Source organism: Peromyscus eremicus, chromosome 10 (assembly GCF_949786415.1).
Source record: "Peromyscus eremicus chromosome 10, PerEre_H2_v1, whole genome shotgun sequence".
NCBI classification, from domain to species: domain Eukaryota; kingdom Metazoa; phylum Chordata; class Mammalia; order Rodentia; family Cricetidae; genus Peromyscus; species Peromyscus eremicus.
The window spans coordinates 42104497-42127447 of record NC_081426.1 but is presented as its reverse complement, the minus strand read 5'-3'; the positions used below and the strand labels follow the sequence as shown (position 1 = coordinate 42127447).

The 22951-nt window shown below is 35.9% G+C and overlaps 1 protein-coding gene across 1 annotated transcript in view; it reads right to left on the bottom strand.

Annotated features, from left to right (window-relative positions):
* Slit2 (slit guidance ligand 2) overlaps positions 1-22951 on the bottom strand; it is a 117849-nt gene that overhangs the window by 59138 nt on the left and 35760 nt on the right. Inside the window, exons 10-18 of the mRNA XM_059274739.1 lie at positions 21613-21763; positions 16461-16535; positions 14941-15084; positions 11189-11332; positions 9086-9252; positions 7985-8117; positions 3889-3957; positions 1781-1852; positions 844-915 (exon numbers count right to left, since the gene is read on the bottom strand). Of these exons, the coding sequence (XP_059130722.1) occupies positions 844-915; positions 1781-1852; positions 3889-3957; positions 7985-8117; positions 9086-9252; positions 11189-11332; positions 14941-15084; positions 16461-16535; positions 21613-21763 (1027 nt within the window). The remainder of the gene's footprint in view (positions 1-843; positions 916-1780; positions 1853-3888; positions 3958-7984; positions 8118-9085; positions 9253-11188; positions 11333-14940; positions 15085-16460; positions 16536-21612; positions 21764-22951) is intronic.

Below are 22951 nucleotides of genomic sequence, written 5' to 3'. Positions count from 1 at the left end.
TTTACAAATGTGCTTTGAAAAGAGTACTCTATTAAACTGTTGATGGGAAATAGAATTTGTTAATTAATTGACAAAATATTGTTTGGGAGACAAGTTTACAGTTAGTTCTGGAACTATCCTAATATATGGACAAAACTGCCCTTCTAAACCATTGCTTTCATGTTGAAGCATTAGTACCAAAATAAAAATATAGATGGTTCATTTGAGTGTTATAAGAAATAAGGATAATTTGCCATGAATCTAAAGGATAATGAGGATACAGATGGTTAATAAAGTTATTTTCTCCAATCTAAGGAATACTCTGTACCTGGAAAACAGTTGAGAGACAGCCACACAAGGGAGAAGAGAAGCATACTAAAGTGTTAACTAAAAGTAGCTAATGGGAGAACAAAAAGGATCCTACTCATGGCTGTTAAGAATTACACAGCTGTGGGGATACTTATATGGTGATACAAGAATATATACAAAGTCTGGAAGAATACATCAAACAAATACATTTCATGGAAAAAGTAATCAAGTGTAAAGTGGTTTCTAAAGAAATTAAGTTTTCTTATTTTTATCATAGTTAATTGGAGCTATGCGAAATGTATGCCTTAGTATTATAGATCATCAATAAATGACTATCATAGCAGCAGGTACTACACAAGCAGAGATTATGCTGTCTTAATCAAAGTGATTGTACAATGACACCATATGAGACAACTGTCCTGATTCCAAATTTACAGTAAACTGTAATACATACATGATGACATAACAAAGAATAACAAAGTGATGACATCACTCAAGAGATAGCTCATAGCTCAGATTCCCCAGAAAGGTAATTGTTGAACACAGGATGCTTACAGTAACCGAAGAGACTTCAATCCATCAAAGGTCCGTGGCGGGATACATCTCAGACGGTTGTAACTGAGAATTCTGAAATCGAATACATGCCACTTTATTTCATTTGGAAATCTAATAACATACAAATGCTATTTTAAAGCAAAGCGGATCAGAAACTGGCTATCTGAACAATTTATAAATTGAATATATTTATACATCATTTATATTGCTCATCTAGGTGTTCTAATCCTAAAAAGATACATTTCCTAAATACAACTTAAAAACTTTGCCCACTGTGTACACATGCCCCACTTATTCTCTGGCTGAGATATCAGGCCATAGGTAGTGATTTGAATGATAATGGCCTCCACAGGCCTACTGAACTGAGTACTTTGTCATCTGGGAGTGGCACTATTCGAAAAGTTTGGGAGGTGGCTTTGTTGGAAGAAATGTGTCACTGGCTTTGAGGTTTCAAAAAGCCCATTCCAAGCCTACATCCTCTCTCTTCCTGCTGCCTGCAGATCTAGATGTGGAACTCTCTGCTGCTTCCCCAGCACCACGGCTGCCTGCTCGCCATCATGCTCCCTGTCTTGATGGCAATGGACTAAACTTCTGAAACTCTAAGCAAGCCCAATTAAATGCTTATCTTTATAAGAGTTGCCATGGTCATAGTGTCCCTTCACAGCAATAGGACAATGACCAAGATGCCCTGAAAGCTTAATTTAAGGATTTCTAATCACTATGTCATGAACTTAAAAAATATATGTTGCTGTGTTTTATACTAAACCAACAGTTTGAGCAACTTTTTTCTTTGTTGTTTATAGAAGCTCTATCTGTTTCTCTAGATGGTTTTTACACTCCATAAGATCAGACTTTCTTTTGTTCATCAGGAACCATGTAGGAAACCCTCCATGCCCCATGAGTAAGTGAATATTCAGTACCGCACTTTTACACTCACAAGGTGAGAAGCTGGGTCATGTTGCTGAAGCTTTGATTGGAAAGGGTGCTTATTCGGTTGTTACTTAAGTCTCTAAAAGAGAAAAGGGAAGATATGGTGCTTGCCATTAACTAGAATAACAAAGCATTCATTTTTAAGGTTAGTAATAAACTACCAGTCTTTACAGTCCCGTTAGCTCCTCATTCTGTACCTTCATTGACATATATACATAATGTAATTTGCTAACTGCAACAGTCTCCGAGTTAATTACATTCAAACTGTCATCATAAAAACACCAGTGCTTTGGCCCTTGGCTGAGTCACTGACATGCAGAAAGTCCTCAATAAATATTTATTTGGAGAATATGTAAAGATATTGAATGTTGCTAATTGGATTTTTCAGAACACATTGTGTATTTTGAACTATAAGATATATGACATAGATACTATCATGTTCTCATTATATGTTTGATCATATACATATTTGTTAACATATATTTCATATATATATATGAAAAATATATATTTATATATATAAAATCATTACAAGTAGCCATTATTTCTCCTGGAGCAAAATCTAACACATGCATAAATGGAAGATCAGTAAGAGATAAAGGTAATCTATTCTTGTATTAAAACTCCAAAATACAAGTTAAAAAGACACACATAATTATGAAAATGATAAGTACATTACAGGAGCTTTATAATCCATATGTTGGATGTTGAATTTCTATACCAAATTAAAAAATAGCTACATGTATTTATAAAAAGTTATTTATATAATGAGTCAGTAGTAATAAACATTTCTGGAGTCACAGATCTCATTTTTAATTTGTTCTAAGTAATCATGTATTCTTTCATAAATGACTCAAAGCTGTTAAAATTGCGTTCTGAAATTCACAACTAGTTTACAGTTCATTTACATAGATCAGTTCTTGCTATTAATAGGATAACTCAAAGTAGAGCAAGGTATGGTCAAAGTATATATATATATATATATATATATATATATATATATATATATGTGTGTGTGTGTGTGTGTGTGTGTGTGTGTGTGTGTGTATATATATTTCTTATTTAAGACATTTGTCATTTACATGGCCCTATAATATTTCTCTTTGAATTTCTCATATATTATGGAAAATGGAGACCAACGACATCTCCATGTGTCTCAATGCACTGGGGTAAGTTTATATTGGATCATGTAATGAATTCTTTTCTTGAGCTTTCTGGAACTCACTAGTTAGGAATGAAACTTGTCCTAGGAAACTAACAATCTACTCCCCAAACTAGAAAATAAACAAAATAAAACTAATGATAATGTATATCCATCCAAATCTCCTAGATTTTGCTAATTTCCCTGTGGGCTATGAAGCTGGACTAGGCACCAGCAAAGCTACTGGAAAGTGTGAAGTTATATGTAACAGGATTATGTCTGTTTTGAAACATGATGTGTTTAAGTAGATCAATTTGTTTATGGATTTAAATGCCTCCTTGCTTTTATATTTTACATTCAATTGTCACCATAAAATCGTTTCATTCACAGAAGTTATTTTACAAAGATAGAAATCTATTCTGAGTATAGAATTAGTATTTTGAAATTCATACTCAGAATGTCAGGATCATTGGTAATGTCACTTCATTAGATAAAGTATAAATCCACATGCTTGTATAAAATGAACTTTAATATTTATAGCCCCTAAATTACTTTAACATGTCTCATATAAGGAAGTTAAGGAAAACGTATATTTTCAGCAAAGTTTTGATCATATTTTGATTACCATATAAAATAAAATATTCCCCACTCTCTTTATAACTTCTAACAAGTAGCCTCTATTCTTATCAATCAAGCATCCAGTTTTACTGTTTGAAGACATTTTTTTTTTTACTGTTTAGACATTATTGTATCTTTGCTGCTTTGAATAAAGATGCTTTTCGTAAGATACTGCACCATCTGATTGATATTCCACAGAGATGTAGCTAGTGATCCTGAACCACAGTGATCTAGTAGAGGGGGTGGTCACTGCCAGTGATTTATATTATGTGAAAGGCTCTTTAAATTTTCTACCACTTGCCATTCCCTTTCTGATGAAATAAAATAAGTTAACGGTAGAAAAATGTTCTACTCACATAAGTGTTAAATGTTTGTAGTTGGAGAGTTCCTTGGGGACCAGTGTAAACTGGTTCCCATCCAGATACCTAAAAACAAGGACATAACAGAGTCATCTTACAAAGTAACAGTGGCAAATCACAAAGCAAATGAATAATATTTACTTTGAACAGCAATGAGACACAACTTGGCAGTTTTCTTCTTGAGAGATCATATTCTAAGACAAGTAAAGGGCAAATCACACAGTGGTTCAATCTAGTAGAACTCTTTGTGGCTCACTTAGGCTAATGCATAAAACTGAGGGAGGAATGGTGAGTCCAGTTCTTTGTGGTTTAGCCAGGAAAGCAAGCCAAGCATCTAGCCATTTTTCTCTCAATACAAAGGTCCATCCAGTGACTTATAATTTATGTGGTCTCAGGTTTAATTGTATTTATGTAGAGATAGCACCATGAAACTGAAGAATTATTATCTAATCCTAGCTACTGAGTCTGACTACTTTTCGTCATTGCCTGTATATATATATATATATATATATATATATATATATATATATATATATTTACTAAATAACAATGGACAGTTTTAAGGAGATAGTTGAGAATCACAAGACATAATTTTAAAGGAAATTTGGTGGCACATATCTGCTTGGTGATGATGGTCTCAAGAGATTTCATGAAATACTATAAAACTTTTCAAGTACAAAAAAGTAGCACGTTAATGAAAAAGGATTTTTCAAATAAAAGTACACTTTTGTCTTTCTCATTATGGTCAGAACACAGGCAAGTCACAAAGAAATCAGCTAACTGATAGGACACAAAATAAATGGATGCTGGGAGTTATATCCATGACGTCAGAAAAAGAAAACAAAAATCTCTTCTCAAAGCTTTTTTTTTTCCCTAGACAATAGACACGGCTACAAAAGTCTCCAACACCTTGGGTCATCTGGCCAGAGGTGGAGCTGATAACTCTGGAACCTTGGAGATGTGACTTTTCCTGTTCCGGTGCAGTGGCCAATCTTGAAATCTCAGGTTGAAGTTAGAATTGTAATGTTTATAGGAAAAGTCAAGAAGTTGCCTGAGCTAATAATCTATAATGTTTTAGAATGTACCCAGATCTATAAAATGCACAGGTTATAAATATATGTGATCAATATGAGATTACAAGTCACATTCTGATTGAGTATTCAAAATTCTGGTATGTATTTATACATTTCTTGGCTGCCTTTCCTTATTTTTTCTAGCTAGGTTTGTTTGTTTTTGTTTTTCTACCACTAGAGGGAAGCAGTGTTCCAGGAACTTCAACACTCTCCTTTTATCCCAGAAATGTCGCAGCGGGACAGAAAAACCCAGGAGAACATTCTGCGTGTCTACATGTACAACAGTACAAGGGGGAGGTACATGGCAATGATTAAAACTAATGGATACCATTTGTTCAAACTTGTCCACCAATACATCGTAATTTTGCCACATTCTTAATAATTCAGTATAACACACACATGCACATTTTCTAATATATGGATATATATATATATATATATATATATATATATATATATATATATATATATATCTGGTGAAAAGGGTCTTGCCTACTTGGTAAGATTCTAAGAATAATCTCTCTAGGAGGTAAAACTTGAATTTCAAGAGATGAATTAGTATTCTCCTGCTCTATACAAACTTTTATTAATAGAAAAGAAATTTAAATTATTTTAAAATGTTGTGAACTGAGGACTAAACTTAAGCAAAAAATGCATATGTGGCAGATAGGGTGAATAAAGGAATGGAGCTTAATACACCCATTAAAGAATACTTAATTTTTTAAATGAGATGAAGACAAATTGAAGTTAAATGTTAAAATAAAAAAAAAGTATTTAGAATCAAAGAGGATGTGAATGCCATGTTCCTCACTGGGCTATTTATAAAATTTCACTTTGTGTATGGAATACAGGCTTATAGCAATAGGGAGTGGAGAAGGGTTATATATATGATAAATATATATATATCATCTTCTGAAAAATATTAAAACAACAGTTTTTTAATTAAACACACAAAAACACAGAGCTTACAGTCAATTAACTAGTGTTTGTTAGCAAGAGAAAGAAATTCAACATCTAACAGCATTTCAAATCCAAGAAACACATTTTCCCCTATGCTAAGATTGTGTCTTCTTCTCTGAGTGTTCTATTTAGTAGAAAAATAGAATCCATGAACTGAACATGACTTGAAAAATGAGATCCTTGAAAACTGAAGAGACATGTTTTTCACTTGATCTTAGCCCATAGCCTAAAAGGGAATAAGTCACATGTTCTTGAACTTCACTACCTATGTGGCACACTGCCCAAATGTTGATGAGAGCTGATCATGTGGAGTCCTTGCATGCATTTCCATGAATTACAGGCACATATCTGCAGAAGCCACGTGTGGATTTAAAATATTACTGATCTATAATTCTATATAAGCAAAATTAAATAAATACTAAACTACTCACTTTGATTAAGACAAAACATTTTGCCATCAAATTGCAGTTTAGATGTAAATAAATGGAATGAAGTGGATTAAACTGAATCTTTATTCTTGCATCTGATTTTCTGTTGTATTCCATTCTGAATACATGGCATGGATGCAGCCATAGAACTCTGAGCTGAGGGACTGACTTGTGAAGGTCTTTTTATATGGATATTGGCCATGCAATTTATATTTAAATATCAGTTATGCAAGCATCAAAAATAATTGGCCATATGTCCTTTTGAGTCTAAAGGACACCAATGAGTCCAAAGAGACAATGTTCCCTTTAAAAGACAAAGGTTATGCCAGTTTATTCTAATTCCCAGATAATTAATATCTTATATAGTTAAGTATTGTCCTAGGAGTCAAGTATAGAGTATAGTTGACATTGCAAATAAATTAACTATACAACACTTCCCAAACAGTATTTGATGGAACACCAATCTTGTAAAATGATCCATGAAAAAATAAGGGGCTAGAGAAGCTGTAAGTGTAGGATTTATGTATGTTTAACTATCCTTATTGGAGCATAACTGGTACGAAAAAGCACAACAAAGGCACTGAGCAATCTCATTGTGGTAAAAGGACAGTGCATCCAGCTAGTTAATTCCCAAGTTCTCTGAAGTAGCCTTTGAATTATTGCTTTGTAATTTTACTTTATATTCATTAACCAGGCATAGAATGTGACCTGTAAACAGGATCCTAAATTTTTTTGTTGTATCTTTATCCCCTTGACGTATAAAATATTAGTTGTGTCGAAAGGGAAAAATTAGTGAGACAGTTAGTTTTAAAGGCTGCTTGACACAATTTAGAATCAAATTTTAACATGAGATTTTCTAGACCAGGTTTGTCTTAATTATATTAATTGTTGTGGAAAAGTCAAGCCCACTATGGGTAGTATCATCCCCTAGATTTTGTTCCCAGACATAATGAATTACAGAGAGGGGCCTGGGCACAAATGAACATGCATACATTCATTCTCTCTATTCTTTTTTTTTTTTTCTTACAAACTGTATGGCCACGGCAGGCTTCTTGTTATCTACTTCTTCTATCTTAAATTAACCCATTTCTATTAATCTGTACTTTGCCATGTGGCTTGTGGCTTACCAGTACCTTACATCTTCTTTGTCCTGGCGGTGGCTCACAGTGTCCCCTCTGCCTTCCTGTTCTCTCAATTCTCCTCTCTGTTAGTCCCGCCTATACTTCCTGCCTAGCTACTGGTCAATCAGTGTTTTATTTTTCAATCAATCATCCACAGCACTTCCCCTTTTCCTTTTTTATTTTCAAAAAAGGAAGGTTTTAACTTTAACATAGTAAAATTACATATAACAAAACAATTACCAAGCAAGAATTACAGTTACAATATTAAAGAAAATATCCTATCTATCTTATATTGGTGAGTCTAAGGTTTTATATCTAACTTATCTTTTAGCTATCATTCTCTCTATTCTTAACTGTTGACATGACTAGCTGCTTCTAGTTCCTGTCTTAATTTTACGGTAGTGATGGACCTGGAACTGTAAGGAAAACAAATCTTTTCTCTTGTGACATCAGTTTTGTCATAGCATTTGATCCTGGGAACAGAGAGAGAAGGACAACAAACTGAACTTACAGCTCTGTGACATCTCTTGGAATACCTTTCGGCAAGAACTTCAAGCCCTTGTTGCTACATCGGACGACTGTATCTAGGCAAGTACATTCCGAAGGACAACGAGAGAGTGGAGAGCAACTGTTGTCATCATTCCCTGCATGAGCATATGAAGTGCAGAAAAACACAAATGGACAGTTGTGAAGGGGCTAGAGTGGAGTTCACGCAGTTAGATAAATCTAACCAAACACAAGGGTCTTGAGCTATATAACCACTTAGGAATAAGTCACTAAGTGCTTACAGATTGACACTATATATGCACTACTTTCTGGCTCCCTAAGGTAAAATTTCAGAAAATAGTTCACAATTTTGTACAACTACCATAATTTTAACAGTTACTTACTCGTTCGGTTATTTATGCAGTTTTAAATAAGGATGTCCCAATACAAACTGGATTAAGGAGAAATTGTAAAGAGATGGACATAAGGGGGCAGATTTCCTTAAAATGTTTAGGAAAATTGCATGGACACCTCCTGTTAAAAGCGTAGAATTCTAATGAGCTCCTTGCTCACTGGCAATAATAATAAAATTTGCTCTACCCATACCATAGGAATATAATGAGAATGGAAAGCAATGGCTGAGAGGATTAGAAAAGGGAGACTGTGACTTTTGTTGATTTTAGAAGGACTTCTGTTACAATGTTTTTGTTTTGTTTTATTTTTTTCTCATTTGGACATGGTAGCTTCTAAAAGACATGCTGAGGAAAAATAATGTTAAAATTAAGCTCTACTAGTATCATTCACAAGTTGGGAGCTTGGAAGTCTTCTAGAACATCTCTAAACAGGCAGGAGGTAGCCTTGAATGTGAAAGGGCAACCTGAGAAGAAGTGCTTTGCTGCTAAGAACAAAGAAGCAAGCAAAGCAGAACACAGCACAGTCCTTAAGTGGGAACTGGACTGAAACATAAGAGCGGTTTTTGAAAATATTCTTTCCAGACTGTAAGTCCTGCTTACTTGCTCCCTTGTCCTACTGTACTAAAGGAAGCACACTCCCCCAGACAACAGAGCATCCCATTGGTCTTCTAAACAAAGGTCTAATGACCCATGATTTGTCATGCATTTCTTACCATCATCACAGGTGAAGTCCTGAATGGCTACATCCTGGATGGGGATTTCCTTGAGGAAGTAGGGCTTTTGGCATCGAGGATTTCCTGTTACAATTCTTTTCTTTCTGAGCCATTCTCCCAGCCATGCCAGGTGACAGTTACAGTTGAAAGGATTGGCCAAGAGGTTTCTAAGCATCGTATGCAAACAATGCACAGTTCAGTTTAGAGTTCATTTTCTTACAGTTGAAAGGATTAGCGAAGAGGTTTCTAAGCATCATAAGCAAACAATGCACAGTTCAGTTTAGAGTTCATTTTCTTACAGTTGAAAGGATTGGCCAAGAGGTTTCTAAGCACCATGTGCAAACAATGCACAGTCCAGATTAGAGTTCATTTTCTTATTTTTCTAAATCTTAGGTGACCATTTCTCCACACTATTTTGGTTACAGTGATATATTCACTTTGCCTTTGTATGCCCATTCCCCTATATGCACACAATCATATACAAAATATGTTATGCATATTTTTCCTAAATGTATATTCAGGAACCAAAAGATGATGCATTTTTGTAAGAGAATTTTTGGAATAATTTCATGCAAAAAATAGTGAAGGCAGAAATTTAGGGTTTATGCAATGAATCCCGATAGATACCTTACTTAGAAATAATTTAAAATGTCAGAGATCTAACTTACTGTCAAACTCTCCTGTGCTGATAAAGCAGTAATTTAATATAAAGATGAAGGCTGATTACCTTATATTATTGAGTTTAACCTGACAACAGCTATTCCCTTAATTTGTCATCTCAAGATTTCCATCTCTTGTTTGCTCTAGAGAATAGCTTTCCTATCTAAACTGACAGCTGAGTTGATTAAATGCCAGTTATAAAAATGAATTTACTTCTACAAATCTCAATACTTTTGGCATCTCATACTTAAGCACAAACCTATCAACAATCGTATTATTTATAAACATGCCATCTTTAATATGCACAAATTAGTCACTCCATGTAAAATGTCACACTTCATGTGGAAAAGGAATTAAGTACTTTACTGGATGGATGGATGCTTCCTTCACATTTTTCCCCAGTGTCTCGAGCAGAGGCAAATATGCTTTTGGAACTGTTCTAACTGTTTTCATTTCCAATTCTGTTGAGTTGGTTTAGGATATTTAGAAACTCTGACCAGGATATCATCAATTATTAGAGCTGGGACAGCAAACATCATGTTTGGAAATAGACGTACAAAAGAGTCCTTTGAAATACATTGTTCAAAGTTTATTTTTAAATGTTTTGAGAATTCTGTTTGTAGACCTAGAAATATTCTCAAGTTTCAAGTTGTTTACATAAAATATTGTCTCAGACAGGCTCAACTCATTCCTTCCATATTTTTGCAAAGTCATATCAAATGACCTCTGTTGAACAGCTTTTACTGTTGGCCTGTTCATCTTTATATATCTCTTGTCACCATGAATGATCCTTGTAGAGTGTAGTTGGTTGGTAATCACTTTGTCAATTCTGTTTTTATGATGCTTATGATAAAAAATACTCATAGTTTAGAATATGAGAGGAAATCAGTGACATTTATTTACAGTGTTATCAAGTTAGGATAATTTATAATCCTAAATTTAAGCCTATAATTCTAAATTACTGATCCCATTGTTATAAAAATAAATAGCTGCAGAATAATACATATATCGAATATTATCTAATAAAGGTGGTAATAATTTTAGAAAAACTAAAGTAAGTTTAATATAAGTTTTCCCTTTTTAAAATGCCCAAATACTTGGTCATGTTTTCATAGAATATTCAGTAATTAATTAAAAGAACAGTATAAAAGATAAGAATTGTAATATACCACCACAAGTCATAAATAAAGGTAGGGGTTATCATCCTGTGAGTTACAATCCCTTTGGTGGTTGAATGACCCTTTCACAGGAGTTGCCTAACCCCTTAAGAAAACATAGATATTTATATTATGATTCATAACAGCAGCAAAATTATAGTTATGAAGTAGCAACGGAAATAATTTTATGGTTGGGGGTCACCACAACATGAGGAACTATATTAAAGAGTCATAGCATTAGGAAAGTTAAGAACCACTGGAAAAAAGGTAATGCTTTTCTACTTACAGTGTAGATAAGGAATGGAGAGTATCAAATGCCCCTGGTGCAATTGTAGTAATTTGATTGTCATATAAGGAAAGCAGACGCACAGAGCCGAGTCCTATGAAACTGTCGTTCCCAACACAGCTTATTCGATTACTTCTCAGCATCCTGGGGGAAGGGAAAGAACATTGTTATGGAGATAAAATATCAGCCATTCAATTTTGCCTCTTTGAGAATCAAAATCATTCCCTTTAGCAAATATGTAGTATTCATCACTATTTCAAATGTCTATTTCTCTAGGAATGGGTATATATTCTGGATATCGTCCTGCAAGAATAGGATGCATAGAATAATCAGTGCCTAAATTAAGCCACAGAAGCACAGAAGGCATGATGAGCCTGTGTGGATTTACACTCCCATGATGAGGGTAACATGTTTTCTTTTGATGATATAATTATGTTTGCCTGATCACATAATGTCCTAAGTCACCTACTTGAGTCCTTGGAGCCCAGTGATTTATGTATTCAGAGTAGTGTGACATTTGAGAGAGAAGAAAAGGAGGGAGGAGAGAATCAATAGACACTGCAGATGGAGAGCTGAGGGCATCTTGGGGACTTAGTGACTCACTGTCTGACAGGAGCGGAGGGAGTCAAGCGTGACTGAGCATTCACAAAGCCTGCATCGGATTGTTTTATTTATGAAAAAATCTGTTCGTAGTTCCAAGTTCAGAACTCCCAGAAGGAATAAGTGTAATATACAACAAAGGTTAAATAGGTTTGCCTTGAATAAACTCAATTTTTTGACATTGTCATTAACAGGATTAACACTGTTGTTATTTCCTCACCACTACTAATGCACTGGCTTAGCTCCCAATTCCTTCCTTCCTGAGCTGTTTATTGGGAGGTTTTTCAAAAGGGAAGAAAATCTCATCTACAAATTTGTAGTTGCATTACGTATTATTCAGAACTCATGAAAAATTGATTTAGTGATCTTTCTACACCCAGAATAATCACTCTCCCAATAGAATGGCAAATACAAAACGAGAAAGATAATGTGCTGGCTATGTCAACTTGACACAAGATAGAGTCATCTTTCAAGGCAGAGAACCTCAACTGAGAAAATGTCCCTATAATATTGGTGTATGGAAAAGCCTGTGGTGCATTTTCTTGATTGTGATTGATGTGGGACAGCCCACTGATGTGGGCAGTGCTCCCCCATGGCTTAGACATCCTAGGTGCTAGAAGAAAGGAAACTGAACAAGTCATGAAGAGCAAGGCAAGCAATGAAAACTCATCCATGGCTTCTGCATCAGTTCCTGCCTCCAGACACCTGCCCTGAGTTTCTGCCCACAATTCCCTTTGATGATGTGGAAGTATAAGATGAAATAAAACTTTTCTTCCCTGAGTTGCTTTGGTCATAGCTTTTTATCAGAGCACTACAAACCCTAACTAAGACAGATATTGAAAAAATTGTTGCTTTAAAATTCTATGCTTGCTAATAAAAAATAAATAAAAATATTTTCTTTCCACTAAAATGTAGATAAGAAGAAAGATGGTGTCTTCTTATCCAGGCATCACTGAATAGTCAGAAACAAATGCACCACAGCACAGTATTCTTATCAGCACTTTCCTTTGTCATGAATAATGGAGATCTGTGGTCTTAATCTTACCGGAGTTCAGGGACCCTGGAAGGAGCTGAAGAAATTCCTCTCTTGATAAAAGTAAAAAACAAAAACAAAGGACAACAAACAAACAAACATCAACACATGCGTACAGTAAGCTCTGTCTGATGTCTCAGGGCATTTTATAAATTTCAGAAATATGGACATGTATTCCTAACCAGCTGACTAGTGCTGAGGAGTTAAGAGGTTTAGGGTGGGACAAGTTTCAAATACTTAGAACACCAAACCTCAGAGACTGTGTGGAAGGATAGATAGACAGATCCCGACTCATCTACTCTAGTGGTTGACCACTCCAGTTTTGACTCTCAACTGCTCCATTCTCCCTGGAACAAGTGTATGGAGACAGTTTGCAGCTGCTTTATTCAGGTGGTACAGAATAAACAGTAGGAACTCATCAGTAGAAATAAAATGGAGAAAGCTGATTTCAGAGAACTCACAGGCAATGTCATTTGATTGTATCAAGTCGAAACAAATACTTTGATATGTTCTCCAGGGTAATACTATTGACTGAACTGTGACTCCCCTAGTTCACACCTTGAAGCTTTTATCAGCTAGGTGACTACCTTTGGAGAGGGTCTTTAGAGTTTCATAACCTTATATGTGAAGATAAGACACCGGAGATGTCACACATCTCACCCACTCTTCTTTTCTCTACATGAGAATATAGATCGAAGGTCATGTGTGTTTACAGCAAGAAAGTGGCCAAGAAGGAAGTCTGGGGCCTAGAAGGAGGGCTGAAACACAAATTTAATTTTATGGTGAACATCTACATCCAGAAGCATGAGAAATATGCATATGTGTAGTATTCAGTCTCTGGTATCCCACTGTGGCAGCATAGATGGGCTGATATGGGTGAAGTTCTAATCTATGCCTCCTACCTTTTCCATAGTAGTGCTGTGTGAAAGAGGGTTAACACTAACAATAAATAGGTCCTCAAGTACTGTGTAAGAAGGGAGGCATTGCCATTTGTTTAGTAACCTGAGACAGCCTAGGGAAGTGTACATGTAGGTCCTATGTCGTATTTCTTGGCTAGCCTTGAACACACTCTCAGTATATCTCCCATAAACAGGATCAGGAACTGTTTGCATACCATTTAAGAGCATTTCAAAACTAGTCCCTGAGGGAGGTCTGTGACTGACATGCTGGCCATGCTTGATTGCTGGATTGCAGGCTAGCTGTGCAAAGTTATAGCTTGTATCTATTCTCATATGAAAAGTATAATAGCATATATCTATTCTCATGTGCTGGTTATATACAGCATATATCTATCACGTGCCAGGGATATATAGCATATATCTATTATCATGTGCAGGGAATATATAGCATGTTTCAATTTTCATGTGGAGGGGACACACACACACACACACACACACACACACACACACACACGTATTTGGTCAGACCTAAATTTGGGGTTATAGTAACACATCCCAGTAACTAGAGAAATAACTTTCTCCCTCATTCTCTCATAAAGAACAGGGGACTTTCCATTTGCCCATTATACATTATACATAGATTTCAGGGTCAGGTGAGATGCCATTGCTTGAGCCTCTGTAACTGTACTGCCAAGGGCTGATCCTTGGTTGCAAAGAGATTCTTTTATGTGCTCCCACAATGGCTGTAGAATTTGTTTTTTTTTTCTTTGTTGTTGTTGTTGTTGTTTTTTTTTTTCTCCTCTGGTTTATGAGCCACTACTTTTGTCAAGCATTATTGCAAAGATGCACTGAGATAATTCAAATAAGACAAAATATTGCATTTACCACTTGGTCTAAGTCTCATCATCTCTACCTAAGCAACCTTTGAGAGACACAAAGAATTTATTCCTCCCAAACTCCCTATCATTAACCAAGTAGACAAACCCTTTAGCATGTTTCCTTAGCAATAGATTGTGAAGGATTTATCACAAGCATTGTTTCTTTTCTACTGAAGCATCTCAGAGAAAATGTAGCCTCTGGATGAACACAGTTATTCCATTTAAATGCATGTGTCTGGAAATCTGAGTCACAGTGAGGAGGAAAGCGGAACTCACCTGTTTCTGCAGGTGATAATGAGCAGTGAAGTCTAACCCACTTACATGTGAATCAGGAATACTTACAATGTTTTGAGGCTTTCCAATCCTTTGAACATCTTATGCTGAACATTTTCCAAACGATTACTGGTGAGAAGAAGTTCATTCACACCAGATGCACCTTCAAATGCTCCCTCCTCGATATCGGTGATCTTATTGTTGCTAAAGTTGCTAGATAAACAGTGTTGAGATGCAGATTTAAATGACTGCTCACTACTACAAGATACTCCAAAAATATATCTGGTCATTTTTAATCTACTAAATAAACATACAAGTCTTCCACAATTTCCAAGATTTCCACTGCAAGGATTGCAGAAACTTGTAGAAAGTGTTTCTCTAATCCATGGAGTCAAGAGGACAGTAATACTAAGAGAGAATAGCCATTAAAGATATATACTAGCCCACTTCTGCTCAAAATGAACTGCGATGATGATCCTGAGGAGTCTAAAGTCATTAAGGCCCAATATTTGGTTACATAAAGCTCCTATGTAGTCCAGTGGTTGTCACTATCTTCCCAGCACTGGGATAACAGGCCACTATATTTGGATTTCCTTACCTGAGGACCAAATCCATTATTTGTGCTTATAAGACAGACACTATACCAAGGAAGCAATTTGATTATTTTGTTTCCTGATTTACTTTTCATTCTCATAAAGCACTGCTCGTAGTAAACTGCTCAGTAAATGTCTGTGGCATTGAACCTCTTATTACCAAAAAGACAGTATAGTTGGAGGCATAAAGGACAATAATTAAGGAATTAGGAGATTCTCAAGGTATAACCTAACGCAGAGGAGAAGGACACACGCATAGTTTTGGTCTCCTCTGCCAAAAACAATGTCAGTGGCTGGAGCAACTACATATGTGAGACTGAGGGTGACAAGTGGCGTGGGCTAACGTCCCTACTTCCTCCTCATGTGGACAGGGTGTTCCTGCAACCTTGCACCCTTGACTTTTGTCCTGCTTCCCCTTTTACTCAAGGACATGGGATACTGGTGGAATGTTGATGAAAATGCTGAGCTTACAAATTTCCTCTGAAATACGAGCTGTGGACGTGAAGTAACACAGATGAGCGGTCTAGCCAGTTTACTAATCATTAATTTTGACTATCTCATAATGAAAGCTTAATGAAGCAAAAGTCAAACAGTTGACATGAATGTGCTGAAAGAGAAATAGCACCACGGTTTGGGGAATAGTAAAGGAAGTTGCAAAACATCACGGAATCCATTTTAATGTGCTTAGATTGCTAGATTCCTGCTGCGGACGCATTATAGACCAGCTGTCTGCTTTAGAGGAAGATGCTAAGGGTTGGCTTGGCATTGTGTGAACACATGGAAAAGTACCTCTTAAATAGTACCCTAAATTCATACCCCATGTAGTCATCACATGGACATTTCCCTGGAATATATATATATATATATATATATATATATATATATATATATATATATTCCCATTTTAAGAGAAACTTAGATAAAATGGAAAGATATATAAAATTCACAAGAAAAACACACTGCATACAGTCAATATATAGGTAACAAATGACTTACATTTTACGTAACTGAGGAAGTTTCTTAAATATTCCTGTGGCTTCTAACACTGTGAATTCATTATTATTGAGACGCCTGGGAAAAGAAAAAAAGAAAGGAGATCAAAGTTTTCTCATAGGAACCAAGTGTTTTGCTTGTGTTTGTTACACTGAGGTATAACATTATTTAATGTTAACTTTGAAATACAGCACATATATAACAGAGAATTCAAAAAATTTACTTATGTTTTATCATTTCATCAAAATCTTAAAAAATCAAAAATTCTTAAATATACTGAAATATTAAAAAAGTCAAAGAATAATCAAAACCATCTCCTATACAGTAATCTCTAAACGGAAGTTTGCAAGCCTTTCTTTTTCACTATTGTCTACCTCGCATGCATTTCCCCCCAAGTACCGGCTCAGACCTTTATCATTCACAGATCAATTTATACACAATTCAAATACTATACAGTACTCAAAGTATAGAATTTCAGTATATTCGTAAAATTGTAAGCCAGGTGAAATGATTCATACATGTAGTCTCAGTACTGAGGAGGCAAAAGTGGAGGCCCGGAGCAAGTCCAAGGCCAGTGTGGTCTACCTGGTGAACTCCAGGTAATCAGGGCAATATAAGAAACTCCATCTCAAACAAAAACAGAAACAATTGTCTCAACTAAAACCAAACAAGACCCGGTACAACAATCTGTATTAATTCAATATACTTTCATCACCCAAAAAGCACTCCAAAATCAATACCAATCATCAGCACTAGACTCTAACTATTATCACAGCCAACTTCCTATCACCATCCCTCATTGGTGCCACACTACACTTATTCTCTTATTCCAGACATTTCATTTAATTGGAATCCTACAGAATATGAATTTTGCTTCATCTCATAGGACGTTCTGAAGATTTATTTTATTTTTAATTATGTAATTATGTGTAGGCATGTGTATCTACTTACGGGTAGATACAGAAGTCTAGGTACCCACAGAGGCCGGCACAGGGCACTGGATCCTCTGAAGTTGAGTGACAGATTATGAGCCAGCTTGCACAGGTGCTTTAAATTAAAATTGGGTACTCTTGTAGAAGCCATATAATATGTGCTCTTAAAAGCTGAGCCACCTCTCCAACCTCTTTAAGATCTTTAATTGGGATTCATTTTATTATGTTATCAGTATTTCATTGTTTTTGATAACTGAACAATAGGATGGGCATCCCACACTTATCTGGCCATTTATCAGTTAGTGGCAACTGTTCTGCTCTCTATTTTGTCTGCTATTAAAATGCTATGCTGACCATGGTATGCAGGTTTTTGTGTGAATGTACCTTTTAATTTTTTTGAATATATACAAAGAAGTAGATTTTGTTGGACCACATGATAGACCTATGCATACTACATTGAAGAACGAACCATATTCCCAAGGATATACTTTTACTATTTTACACTTAAATTACCTATGTATATTTTTCTTCCACATTTCATCGTCTCCACCTATCCTCGATTTTCTAAGTGGTGGTAATGAGAAATTTCTCCCATAGATTATGTACTCAAACACTTGTCTCAAGTGCTGTTTGAGTAGGCCCAGTCATGCTGGAGGAAGTGTATGTATTGCTAGGGACAGGTTTTAAATGTTTATAGCCTCACCTTATTTTCTGAGTGTCTATGATATGTGACCCATCAACCACTTTCCTGTTTCTGTTACCTGGTGCCATGATTTCCATTTCATGATGAAATTTCATTCAGGAGCCCTTAGTCAAAATAAACTCTTTTATAAGTTGCTTTTGATCATGGTTTTTACACATTGTGCAAGTACTGCACAAAGAAATACACAATGTGAAGCATGGAGATGAAAACATCACAGCTACAGAAAAGTAACTAATACAGAAGTTTGTTCTGAGACGTTAGATTGTTGCTATGAAGAACATGGTAGTGTTGATGTTTTGGAGAGATTTGGATGAATTTGGAGAAGTCTGAACTAGAAAAGTTGTTAATTGTTATAGGCAGAACTTTATTAACCACTTTAGGAAGAATCTGGAAGAGTATAATCCTGGAGAGTAATGCAGATATTGTAGGTCCAGATCATTAGTTAAGATGGAAACAAAAAGTCTATCAGTAACTGGGCTAGAGAACATTCATTTGTATGATATTTTGGCAAAGCCTGTGGCTTCATTCTGTACATCTCCTAAGAACTTAGGTACATTAAAAAGCGATGGATTAAGTTCTTTGATAGCATGATTTCAAGGCAAACTAACATTGAGTCTCTGGAATGGCTATTACTGATTACTTTTATGCATATCTACCATCACAAAGAACAAAGGGTGCACAAAGGAATATAAAATGTGCAGCGTGGAGAGAAAAACAACACCAGAAGTTTTAAGGTTGTCCCCAAACCATGGGCTGCAAAGAAATCTGTAATTGTTAAGGAGCTTAATGGCATAAAAGAAAAACCCCTTCCTCTCCACTGGAGTAGGAGAGTTGTTCTCAGGGAAAGACCACACTCAGCTAAAGCTTCATTTTGTGAAATGAAAGAGCTTAAGGAATTCCTTGCTCCTAGAAAGCAACAACATATAAAAGCAGCTAATACCAAGGGCGTGGACATCTATGCCAAACTGTCAACTGAATTTGGCATTATCATCAACCTGGTAGCAATTTGGAAGACACAAATGATATAAGACTGAGGAAATTGTGAGCTCTTCCTGTGTAGAATCAAAGAAGTAAGACTGAGGAAATTGTGAGCTCTTCCTGTGTATAATCAAAGAAGTGATTAGGTCTGGGGTGTCAAACAGGTGACGAGGTCTGGCACTCATGACAGAGTCCGAGACCCTGTAAGGAGGCCTCAAGTAGACACTGAAGAAAGCCGATGCTGCACTTAAGTTTTCCAATAACACATTTGCCAAGAAGAGCTGCACACAGGAAGTGGATCCAGCCCAAGAGAGTAGTGTATGACATAGGCAGCAAAGCTGCAAGGAGAGGTGCCATCTAAATCCTTTGAAACTGAAGCCCCCAGATACTAGACATGGAACTTCAGCCTTGGATGTTTGCCTTGTTGGGTTTTAGTTTTGCTTTGGCCCAATCTTTCTCCAGTACACCCTGATTCCTCCTTTTTGAATGGTAATGTATATAATATGTGCCATTGTATGTAGAATGCATTTTTTTTAAAAGATTTAATGGAGACTACAATTACTTTAAGTCTCCAAAGAGACTTAATACTCTTGAACAGTGTTGAGACTGTTAAAGACCAGGGGTATTTTTGAAGTTGGATTGAATGTATTTTGAATCACGAGATGGCAATGAGTTTGACTTATGAGATAGCAATGAGGCTATGGGGACCAGAGTGAGTAATTTGGCAGTTTGAATGAAAATATTCTCTATAGGTTCATTCATGCATTAGAACACTTGGTCCTCAGTTGATGGCACTGCTTGGGAAGGTTATAGATTTTTTAGGAGTCGTGGCTAGAGGAAGTATGTCATGAGTTTTGAGAGTTTAAAGCTTTTCGCTGTGTCCTCAGTCTCTGCTTCCTGGGTGCTTATGAAAAATGCTCAGACAGTTCCACTCCTTTCTTGCTCTGTGGACTCTCCTGTATCCACACAAATAACTTTTTACACTAAACGTTGCTTTTGTTCTTGCTATGTTATCACAGCAGCAGAAAAATAATAGTTTTGCATTTTCTAAGGACCAACTTTTGCATATGGTTAATGGTCAGTCATATATCTTCATTGGAAAAATGTTATCATGGATAACTTGACCATCTCCTTAGGCAACATAACCTTTATATTGTTGAACTTTAAGAGATTTTAATATATTCTGGATATAAATTCACTGTCAGTATATGACTAGTAAAAATTCTGAATCTAAATCCTTTACTGAGAGCATACTTTGCAAACACTTTTTTCTTAAGTATTCATTTTATATGCATTATTTTAAAAATATCAGACTTTTAAAACATATAGAATTTTTTTCAGAATCTTACATTAGAAACTAGGTTGTAGTAGAATTATTGATTGGAGAATAAACTCACTTAACTAATTATCATGCTCAATATAATATCACGTGTATGCAGCATTATCAGAAACAAACTAAAGTCCACACATAGCCACACAGAGTGGAATTCAGGGATCTTGCTACATGTTCTCTGAATTTCTGAAAATTGAGTTAGTGAATATACCATGAAACAGTGGGTGTATAAAAGAAATCACCAGCACCACAAAGAAACTAGTTTCTATCAACCCTGTGAAAGACAGTATTTCTAATTATCCAAACTGCTTTGAATTCATTACATAACAGGCATGGGTATAGATACAGTGGGACAGAAATGTTAACGTACAATCCCTGAAGTCAAGAGACTGCAATCTAGTTGAAGACAGAAGGATTATGCATACACACAGAGACAACCAACTTTGGAAAGCAATAAATGACAAATACCAGATGGTGCAATAAATAAACACAGCTAAGATGTTCAGAAAATGATTAGATTTCACTAGTGTCTTCATGGGTCTTGGAAAACTAACACTGTACACTTTCCTTTTATAACCAGGAAAGGTGAACTACACATGAGCGTAGTATCTGCCAATAGTTCTGAAATTACATTTTTTCATACTCTGGATCCTATGGTAAATTAGTAAATATAAATTTGATCATGTTTTAGTTTTCAGCTTTCCCTAATCTGCTATTCACTGTTTATAAACAAATAAACAGCAAACAACTATTATGTACCCTTCAACTGGCAATCACTGAGTCCTTTCACTTATAACAGAGAAGTAGTCAATGAATCCCACAATAGATTTTTGTGAGTAAGTATTAAATTATTTTGTTTGGCTGTTTTAAGAATTAAATGCCTTGCAAATTTATGAAGTGCTTATAAATGTTTTGCCATAGTGAATATCTAATAATAACCAGATATTCCTGTTATTGTAAACATTAGTAAATGATGACTGAATTTTGAGTGATAATTTGATTGTTCAGTTATAGCTCTGCCTGACAATTGAACTAAGATAGTTTTAAACACATTCTTGAACAGAGGGCCTCTCAATTCAGCATGTATTAATTAAGTGAATTCAATTATTCAGAATTAAAATGTCATGACAAAAATCCCAATGTTTTCATACAGTCTCATTTTGTCCCTTGCTCCCTCCCAGCCAGGATTTTGTAGTCAGATGAACTTACAGCTCTGCTGTGTACTGGGGAATATGGTCTGGGATTTTGTTGAGTTTTTGATTGGAGCAATCTACAGTGGTCCCTTCACAGCGACACTTTTCAGGACAAGCCAAGTCTGCAAAGCAGTCTCCACTTAATTTTGATCGATAATCTTCTGTGCCTATTGAGGATTCAAGCCAAAAATAAGATTCTGAGTCTGAATGCTAGAATAGCCATCAATATATAGGAAGAAAATAGTAGGATAACTATAGATTATGCAGCAGGGAGATAACTGAGGGCATTTTGGTCAACGGGTGTCAGGAGAGGATTAAAAGAAAGGCTTGGAATTTTCTGGAAAAAAGAGTGACCAGATTCACACGACAGGAAAACATTAATAAAGTTGAGCTTTTCACAGCTGTACTTTCTGCTGATCCGGTTCTGAGCCATGCTAGTCTATTTCACAGCTAATCACACAATGTCTATGAATTGTTAAATTTTTATTTATTTTTTTCTGAGTCAAAAATTGAAAACATCTCCTGTAATAAACATACTCCTGTATATTATTGTAAAGTAGGGCTTTTAAGGAAAATCATATACTTAGGTTTTAAATTTTTCTATGGACTTTATTATTCTCTCCCTCTCACATAATCTTCAGAAACACCCCCAAAAGCCCTCTTTTTTTTCATTTTGACTCTATAAAAAAGACAAGTAAGAACTGCCTTGAGCCTCAGCAGCTTGCCATGCTGTAGAAAGCTGCGTGACGTTCCATGGTGCTTGACGGAACCATGTTTTACTCATACCTCGCAACCACATGGTTAGATCAAGCACAACAGAAAATCTCGCTACATTATCACTACACCAACCACTAGGCCAGAGGGAAGACCGAGAGGAAAGACGAAGGGAGGAGAAAAGCTACAGACGGTCTGGAAGCATCATACTGTTCACATGACATGCATTCTTCCCGTAGAATGTATATGATCATTGTGAGCACATAACTACCGAAGGGTGCCTGGAAACACAAAGAAGGGGCTATATGGAAAGGTGTCTCCCGAGTTCCTCAGAACTGCAGAGCAGAAACCACAGCTTTCGGGAAGGACATCCAGGAAGAAGTTGAAGGTAAGCTACAAGGACAACAGAGATGCTCAAGAGATCTGTGGTTTCTTCATGGAAAACAGGCGCAAAACATCAAGACTAGAAGAAGGTACATCAGGGACTGAAAAGAGGGTATGTTACATTTCAGATGAGACACTTTTACTTACAGGCCAAATGGTGAATTCCTGCAAAAGAAAAGATCACCAACAAGGAAAGAAAGACAGAATCATCCTAGTTAAGGTTATAGACACATGTATATCAATCTATGTTCTCTTCC